The sequence below is a fragment of the Gossypium raimondii genome, chromosome 4 (assembly GCF_025698545.1).
Source record: "Gossypium raimondii isolate GPD5lz chromosome 4, ASM2569854v1, whole genome shotgun sequence".
Lineage (NCBI taxonomy): Eukaryota > Viridiplantae > Streptophyta > Magnoliopsida > Malvales > Malvaceae > Gossypium > Gossypium raimondii.
The window spans coordinates 45561675-45571622 of NC_068568.1; the positions used below are offsets into that span (position 1 = coordinate 45561675).

General features: G+C 32.9%; 1 protein-coding gene across 15 annotated transcripts; it reads right to left on the minus strand.

Moving 5' to 3' along the window:
- Positions 1 to 207: 207 nt before the first annotated feature.
- On the minus strand, positions 208 to 5168 carry LOC105780154 (uncharacterized). Of its 15 annotated transcripts, none has more exons than XR_001129200.2 (6): positions 4845 to 5165; positions 4417 to 4616; positions 2820 to 3280; positions 2607 to 2620; positions 1329 to 1475; positions 208 to 838 (listed from the first exon to the last, which is right to left on the minus strand). XR_001129200.2 is itself a non-coding variant. In XM_012604305.2 (5 exons), exons 1-5 carry the CDS (start codon positions 4987 to 4989, stop codon positions 1444 to 1446), a joined length of 852 nt encoding a protein of 283 aa, XP_012459759.1. In that variant the 5' UTR covers positions 4990 to 5165; the 3' UTR covers positions 208 to 1443. The 15 variants fall into 15 exon arrangements, 6 of the variants coding, with proteins under 6 accessions (XP_012459759.1, XP_012459763.1, XP_012459770.1 ...); XR_001129212.2 differs by adding an exon at positions 2342 to 2378 and having other exon boundaries at positions 208 to 1475; positions 2469 to 2682; positions 4845 to 5163; XR_008195383.1 differs by adding an exon at positions 2342 to 2378 and having other exon boundaries at positions 259 to 1845; positions 2469 to 2682; positions 4845 to 5163.
- Positions 5169 to 9948: the final 4780 nt, after the last annotated feature.

Consider the following 9948-nt stretch of genomic DNA (forward strand, 5'->3'; position numbering starts at 1 on the left):
CATGTTTACACTTTAATTCAATCAAAACCCAAAAAGAAACAACCATCCATTCTCATCAGATCTCTTTCTACCGCTTTCAATTTGAGGTGTCATATTAGCCCCAGCCACTTGCATGTTCCTCTCATCTTACAAATACATCCACATTGTCAGGTTCTATATTTACACCAATTTTCTGTTGTTTATTCAATGTTAATCAAATCATGTTAATTCCGCAATGGCTATAGTAAACCTAACTTTGTAATTTACAAGCTCAAGAAGTGAAAGACATCATGTAATCAACAAACAACTTGATGCAAAATTACAGTTGGTAATCTCATTGATAGTGACTGACAATGATGCTTCTATATTCTAAAGGAAAAAAAGCCAGTAACCATTCCTTGATTTGATTTTCGTATGGAGATTTGCTTGGTTACGAATCTCTTCATACAGTACAAAAGCAGAACCACAAGAATAAGCAAAGCATAGCCGAGGCAAAATATAGGGCTATGGCTGAAGGTGTTTGTGAGCTTATTTGGCTACAGAAGGTATTGGAGGAGTTGCAACTGTCAAGGAGGAAAATTATCCCTGTACTGTGATAATAAGGCTGCAATAAGCAAGCTCATAACCCAATCCAACATGATCGAACAAAACATATTGAGATAGATCGGCACTTCATCAGAGAAAAATTGAACTCCAGTCTCTTAAACTTAGTTCATGTGGCGTTCAACGAGCAGTTACTTGATGTATTCACTAAAGGATTAAGTAATAGAACCTTTCATAATCTAATTTGCATGTTGGGCATGTGTAGTATCTATGCACGAACTTGAGAGTGTTGACAGCCAAGAGATTCTTCCTATCACTGTAAATTAGGGATTAGATATACTTGATATTAGGATTATATATTATTTCCTGCCTTAGTTTTTTGCTCTTTGTATAAATACCTATGTTACCATTTTTTAGTATGAGTGAAAAATTATTCCAATCTCTATAAAATTCATCTCTCAAACATCTAATTTCAACACATTTACTTCTATTTCATTTGTTACCCTTTGCTAATTCACAAAGACGTCTACCATCAATCGGTACTAGAGAAAGTATAAAATATATGTGAAGAAAAATTCAGAGAGTAGGTAAATTTGATTATAAATGCAACAATGCAATGGATTTATGCTATATAATTTAAGAGTTCATTCAGTTATTATATGTTATTTAAGTAATGATTTCACTAAAAAATTGCTTTCTTGCACATGCTACAGGTAACAAAATCCATATGCAGATCATCGATAATATAAACCCAACATGCATGCTCAAAATCAGAAAGATGAAAGCAGCAGAAAGCCAGAACTCACCGACGGTTTTTTCTACTTTTCCCAATTTTTATTTTATCATGATAATACTGGTAATCCATATAATGAAGAGTAGCCAGTGACAATTTCTCTCAATGTGTTGCAGTTTTAAGCAACTTCATGCTGATAGCCTCTGTTTTTCTCTAGTAACTGCAATTTTAACAGTCAAAGCAGGTGTCTGTAAATGAGATTGTCTAATTATAGAAAACAACAAAGTCAAAACATAAATCAGAAAAAGAAAGGTGACAATAGCTGAAACAAAATGGCAGATGAAATTGTGGAAACCAAATGGACCACTGGAGGCTTTCATTTATACTTCCATCATGATTCATCGAAGAACCCTAATCACCTTATACAAGAACATAATATGAGAAGTTTACTGCATTATTTATCTATAAGCTAAGTTTCTGAAAGTTCATGCAGCGTATAATATTTTGCTACTGTTACAAGTAGTCTATTGATCACAGAGTATCCTATTAAGAAGCTCCTCCAAGAGCTCCAGTGTTATTCAGCCACTTCCCTATGGGCAAAAACAAAGTAGAATTGAACCATCAGCTTGGTTACAAGTTTTTCCTTTTGAAAACTTTTACAGGAAAAACATGGATATGGTAAATACTGAGCTCCACAGAGCTTATTTCTTGTTTAAGAAATTAGTCAGCCTCGGTTTCTCACTGGTACTATACTCATTTCTTTTCTTTATGTTCAGATGCAATTGTGTTCCCATTATGTTTTGCAAGGAAATTTTGAAATTTTAAGATGGTTTCTGAGTAGCAAACAGAATAATGTTATATTATTACAATTTATATCCTTTGTCTTTTAATTTTAATACCTGATTTGCCATGAAAATGTTTTAGTTACTAAACTTATCATGAAATGGTTTTCCATATATTCAATCAAGAAATAATTAGTTAGTTACTTCAAAGTTTCCATGGAATTCAATTGAACAACTTAGTCACTCTTAAAAGGTCAAAATCTTTTGTTACTGATTTTTGGGGAAAAAAGCATACGATTGTTACCTACAAAGGAACTCCTAGCTTTGCTGTTTCCTATTCCCTATCAAATACGTAAAATTTCATTATCTTTGTCAAAGAACACCAAAAAGATGGAAGGAAAAGTGAAAGTTTTGAGGATACCATAACTCACCTAGACAAGGTTATAAACTCAATAGCTTCTTTTGCAGTCGGCAATAACTATCATACAGCACATACATGCATGCTAACTTGCAATGTAGGCTTTTTGCTTAACAAATCCAAATAGTTTCAGCTCAAACAATGCCCTTACCTGGTAGTAGGAACCTGACCAAGAAACAATGAAGCCTTAACTTATCTCAACCTTCATCTGCCTGATATTTGTAATTCTGTGAAGATACAAGCTTCAGAAACTTAATGATCTATGATATAAAATCTTTAAGCTCTTATTGTTGATTGTTTCAGAGCTGAGAAAAGCACAAAATGATCAAGTTTCATCAATTTTTAAATTAGTTAAGAAATTTACCTCTGTCTTAAATCAAGGATACTCTCAAGAAGTCCTGTCGTTTGCTGCACCTTCACATTTTTTGGTTTCTCATCATCAAGTAATAGTGTTGAAACATTTAATATCGTGAGAAGTTCTTGTTCAATTTGTTTGAGCTGTTGATCCAAATGTTCCAAGAAGTCCTCATAAGTTGATATTGCTGCCAAGCTGCTAGTTCTATTGTCTTCATTAAAAGCAAATGCTTTATCTTCCTCTAGCTCCTTGTTGGCAGGTTGCTCCACCAAATCATCAGTATCAAGCAACAACTTTTGATCTTCACCAACTGTTAAAGCATCAAGGCCAAAGTCCTTATTCTTATTTTTATTGTTTTCAGCTTGCTCCTTCGGAGATATGATCCGAACTGGACTGGAACCATCTTCTTCACCAATTTCAGAATCTGACACAATATTCCCAATTAGTTGAGTTTCTTTGACGTTTATCACCTGAAACCAAGATGACTTGTTAAATATACATATCAAACCATTTAGCTCTTCAATAAGATCCAAAAAAGGAAAGTCAAAATTTATCGTGAAATATTGTTAAAAGAAAAAGGATAGACTGGCTGCATTTTTTGGGAGTCTAAATGAGAAAATCATAGCCTTAAGCAGCAATCAATAAAAGGTTGTTAGTGGGAAGTGCTGGTAGAAATGGAAATATAAAGTTTAAAGCAGATAGAACTAGGTACGTTAAATTGTTAATTTGTTACAGTGAAAAGGTGAAGAATCCATCCAAAAGAAACCGTTGAGTTTAAACATATATATATGATATATGTAAGTCATGCAAAAATTTAAAGCACATGGAACTAGGCATGCACAAAAGGACAGACCAGCAAAGAAGCAATAGATCATTAGGACCATCATTTGAACTCCACAAGCGTATTCAATATTTGCAATGAAACCTTGTTTCAGTGGCAAGGAGGAGGCTTTGGAACTTTTAGGTTCTAGGTTCAAGTCCCACCATATGTGGGTTTAGTCTAACTTTTCATTGGTTTGTTTGTTTAGTTGACTGATTGCTTCCATGGATGTACAATTTGATATTACTGACGATTATTTGATTGTGATTGTAGTTTCTAATTGTAATATTTAATCTCATCAACTGGAAAAGAAACAGCAGATTCAATATCCCATGTATCGGAAAAAGCTATCCGTGATACATATTGTTTAGTCGCATGAAGTACATGACAATATCACCCTAAGTTTCCATTAATCACAAAATAGCACCATAATAATTTGAGAAGACAAAACTTCTAAAACCATAAACCACATTTAGGCTTTCAAGACACTGTGACATTTTATCATGCCAATTTAAAAAAGAAAAATTAAGGGTCATTGAATCCCTTCCAGTTAAACGAAGAAATTATGTTTGTTCAAATTAATGAATAAACAGATATTTCATGCACTTGTATAGAAATTAGGTAAAGAAAAGGCTTATTTTAATTTGTTTCACACCGAAACAGTAATGCACTTATTACTAATACTGTCTAAACTCATAGCTTAATACTTCTTATCTGTTAAATGTTAATTCTACTTCTTTGATTCTACCTTTAATAATAACATTATTAATCACAATCTTGTTTTACCTCATTAAGCTTCGTAGCAAGCTTATCCAATAACTCAATCCGACTCTTAGACTTTTCCAAAGCTTGCATAACCTTCTTTTTCTGAAAAAGCAGGTCCCTTGCCTCATTTTCCTTCCCCCTTTGCATACTAACAGCTGCCTGTCGTCGAAGCTTCTCCGCTGCCTCTGATAGCCGCAAAAACCTCAATCTAGCATTGTTAGCTGAATCAACAAAGACCCAATAACTTCAATTTTCTTAACATTCATTCATTCATTATAAATAAAAATTAATCCCAACTAAAAATCAGCAATTAGTCAAAAGTCATCATCATGATTTAAACTGAAATGGGTATAAAGTATTAAATCAAAAAATGAAAAAGGGGAAATGGGTAATTGTGATTTTGGTGGAAAAATATGAAAAGGGAACAGAGAGGAGATATCAGTGGCTACCTTTGGCTCGGGTGGTCTCAGCTTCAGCATGAAGTTGGTCAAGCTGGTAACGAAGTTGATCTGTGTTGATTTTGGGATTTGAAGCAAAGCATTTGGGGCTTAGGACAGGCCTGTAACCTACGACAACCATTGCTGCACAATTCATTATCACCTTGGCTTCTTTTCTCAGCTTTCACTTCACTCCCTACCTATAAACTTCGAAACCGTATGTAAACACCCTACATTCGATCGTCATTCATCATCCTTAAAATCTTTATTTAGTTCCACGTTCGTACTTATCCATTGAATTGTTTCATTTCGTTCGCTATAAAGTATTTTGTTTCTACTTTAATCCACATTAGAATTGGCTGGGTGGAAATATTAAAAAGAAGAGTAAATTACAGCAAGGTGACTAAATTATTGTTTACTTTACATTTTTGTTACTCAATTTCAAAAAATTATAAAATGTTCGTTGAATTATTCAAAAGCATTTAAGTAACCGAACTATTTGAAATTTTTTTATTTAGGTCATTAGGTTGTTAATTTTTTTTAAAAGTTTAGCTAGCAAGCTCCAAGCGAAGACTTGATGATCGGTATGGTAAATCAATACCCATCGACGAGTAGAAGAACATACCTTAGATCCAAATCAATCTGGCAATCAGTGCTGGAGATTGGAGAAGAAAGTTGTTTGGATTTTGGTTCGTAGATTCATAACATTTAAAGTTATTTCATGAAAAATAGCTTAATTAAAAAGAAGAAGAAGGGGGACGAAAACTTTCGGTTGGTGAAGGCAGTGCGAATAGAGGATGCCATACAACAACAATTTTAACAGTCGAATAACTTAAATGAAAACTTTTGACTAATTCAGCGATCATTTTATAACTTTTTTAAATTTAAGTGACCAAAATATAAACTTATTAATAATTTAGTAACCTTAGATATAGTTTACGTTAAAAGAATAAAAGTGATTAGAGATTATTTTGGTGATAAAAAAGCATAGGTATCAAGAAATGGATATTTTTAAATAAATTAGATAAATGTTGGTACTTTGTTGCGGCTATATTATCTGATTTCAACCAATTTTTTTGACAATAGTTAAGAGTTATTTGAATATGGTGAAGTATATATGATAATTTTAAAGTACTATAAGCATAAAACGATGGATGGTGCGCATAGGCATGGTTGAACACGTCTAGTAAGCTGACATTAACATTAGTAAGGTTTGCTTGTGTAATGCGCACTGCTTGAGCAATTGAAGGGGTGGAGAAGGATTTGAGTATATGATACTAGAGATTGATCTACAAGGCAAAAGGTTCAATAATGGTAGTGATATTGGTCGAAACAGGTGGTACGCTGAATGGTAAAACCATAAGTAAGGTGTCAAGTGAAGAAGGGACTTGTGAGCTATAATAGTAAGTAAGAGCAAGGATTTGGCTAACACCAACGGAAGTAAACATTGTGGGTAAGGGGTTAAGTAAGCTAGGATTGGTGGATGTGGATAAGATGGGAATGACACTAGATGTGAAATTTTTGTTTGACAAGGGTTTTCTACATTGTTTAAGTGGGTTGATTGTAGTGTTTGAAAGGTTATTCATTGTTAATTGGAATGGTTTGGATATAGATAGGGTTAGTCTCAACGATGGGATTCATGTCCTTTTGCTTAGATTTTCATAAACAGTTTAAAATATTTATGCCTTTAAGAGGAAAATAGGTTGGACTATTTTTGTTACTAATAAAGGCTTCGGGTCAGCAAAAATAAAGGGAAAAGTAAAAGAGCATCCGAGTTTATATTTTGAAATGCTCTTCGATACTTAAGTTAGTCAAGGAAAGATAATCAAAGCTAAGAAAAATATTTTGGTAGAATAAAAATAACTTCTTAAGAACGTTCTTTGAGATTAGTAGACCTAAATATTTATATCAAGACTGAATACATGAGAGTGTGTGCATGACAAAACCATTCATTGCATCTAATTGGTTAGGGTTGGTGCCCTTATCCCAGCAAGATTCTGCCTTCATGCTTTTTGTTGATTCTGTTCTCTAATTCATGGCTGGTAGTATTTACCGGATTGATGGTCACTAATATATGTTATTTGTCAACTAAGCTTTCTTATGGAACTTCAACTTTGGATTTTACTGATTTTAAGATGTGGGCTGAGGAGCTGGGCCAAAAATATATTGCCTTTAACTTTAAAAGATTCTTATATCTTTTATTTGAAAATATTAGTTATTAATTAACAAAATTAGCTACGTTTTTCTTGGTTGGGTGTAATGGTAAGGCACATTACACTCTTAAAGAAAAGTAGGTTCAAACCTTAAAAAGAGCATTGTTGAGAGAAGTAATCATGAACCCTAAATATTAATCATAAAATAGATATAAAGAATACCAAAAAATAGTTGAGCTTCTAATTTAGAGGTTTCTATGGGCTAAATTGGGTTTGTACCAACCTATTTAAATGCACCATATTCTTTTTCTATTTTTAAAATAATTTATTTTTATCAATATTTAGTAAATACATATAATTTATTACATATCCTTACATAGAAAATTTAACATACTTTCGATTATAAATTTGAAAAACGAGTTGGATTAGGTCTAAATCTTCAATATTTAAATTAAAACCTAACGTTTAAAATTAATATCTTTAACGAAAAAAACATTCTAAGCATAAGTGATAAGTGATAGTCCAATCTTTGGGTGACGTCTACTTGGAATATCAATGGAGAAAGACTAAAGAATGAAGCCATTTGGGAACCAAGCATTGGAATTGTGGTCACTTAAAATGGTGATCACAAAGAGAGAAAGAAAGAAACCCAAACATGGATACAAAACAAAAGTGTTGTATTCATAGAGACCCACCAAAAGCTTCTTTTCAGCACTTTCCACCCTATCAATCACACCTATACCTAATTCGAGCTTCAACCCTCAAAATGCTGCCCTATTTATTTATTCATTTCGATGCATGCATCTTCTTATATTTTTGTAGCAACAAGCTATCAAGATTTTGGCCCACATGTGAGAACCATCACATGATTTGATTCAGGAAGAGTTCAGTATCTTTCATCCAATAAAACATCCGACTAGTTTGAATTCTTTTCTTCTCCTTTTACTCGTATAGTTATATTTTTTTTCTTGAATGAAACATTAATAATTTAAAATAAAAGGAGGAGAATTTTTTAAAAAAACTATATTGGATGTCAATCAAAAATAATGTTGTTTTTATCTTGGTCACTCTAATTTTTTTTTGTCAATTTAGTCACTGCAATTAAAAAAATTTGATCAAAATGGTCACTTCTATCGTTAAACCCTTAATGCATTATTCATTGGACCAACAAAAAAAAGGAAAAATTGTTCTTTTAACCCCTTTAAAAATTACAAAAATTTTAAATTAACCCCTTAAATTCCTATAAAAAACCCGTATCAAACACTGCAATGATGTCGATCTAATATCTCTGGCGGAAATTTTGGGTTTTATTTTTGTTTTTATAGGGATTTAAGGATTAACTTTAAAAAATTATAATTTTTAAAGGGTCTAAAAGAACAATTTTTTTGTAGGCCTAGTCAGCAATTCATTGAGGGTTTAACGATTGTGTGATCATTTTGGTCAATTTTTCTAACGACAATGACTAAATTGACAAACAAAATTAGAGTGATTGATATAGGAATGACCCCATTTTAGGATGACCTCTGGTTTAGTTTACCTTTTTTTTTTCTTTAAGAAATAGTAATCATATTCATGAAGTGAATCAATTACAATTTTGTTGGATGCATTCACCATGTAGGAAGGAAAATGAAACAAACATTCATCAAAGAAGGCCCTAGGCACAATCTAGACCTCCCCACTAGATAACAAATTTTTGTATCCTAGGCTCAATAAGACACTCCATCAATTATCAAGACCTTTCAGATGTCAAAGCACACTCTGAAGAGCACTTAGATATGAGATAAACCCAGTCATCACCTAAAGGTTGTGGTAGAGATTTGTTCAAAAAAGGCTAATCATAATACTAAAAAGCAAAAGATAAAAAAGAAAGGCCATACAAAATGGTTCCTCTAAAAGGAGCAATGGCCTCAAAACAATAAACACATCTGTTGGTTGGAGGTGCACCTAAGAGTCCAATCCAATGTACCATCTTTCCATTGAGTAGATTTATGTCTCTACTCGTGGAGTCAACTACTTCGGTAGCCAAGACTGACCATCTCCTTAATGGGAACTGTAGACGACATAATAATCGTTCTGAGTATTTGAATCAAATGCCCACTTTGATTCTTTTATTGGATTACGGACTTGTTTAGACTACCTACTAAAGTAAGTTGTCTTTCTCTTAATGTAAACATTCTTACAGTGCCACTTATCATCAGTTTGAACTTAGACAATGAATGAGCTAACATTTGTTTGTCACAATTTTGCAATGTATGCAAAACATGAAAGACAAAAACATAAAACATAGAATAGTGAAATGTGAAATTAACTTTATTTATTTATTCATCGTTCAAATACATAGAAAATAGTTACATGTTTACTACAACTTGGGCGCATTTCTCAACAGCCACACCCGTTGTCGGAGCAATTACGAACATATAAAATTCAAATAAAAACATAAATATTCAAACATAATCATTTCAATCCATAATCATGTTGTACAACCTTTCCCATGTTTTATATGAGCTTACATATGCTCTAAAGTTAACCCGAAATTAAATAAGGACCAATTTGTAATATTTTCAAATTTTCAAGTCGACATCACGATGTGAGGGAGTGCTGTCTTGACGTGACATATTGACTTTGCTCGTTATGGTAATGGGGTTCCTCATTATGCCATGGCCTGAAATCTAGATCTTGTCACGACGGTCATCGCTTGACATCGCGACGTGGACTCTATTTTTTGGCAGAAATTAGGCATGTTGGTACCTATTTCAAACCAACTAAACCATTTACACACATGGTGCATATTTGCACACTTGTACCTGCATAAAATCAACCAAAATTCATACCAAACATTGCATATAACCATTTCCAAAATCGACTAATCCAACATGCCTCAGTTCGACACTAAATCATATCGAAACATACCAATTTCACCTATTTAAGTTCAAATTTACCAACATGCTTATAAGTCATTCAAT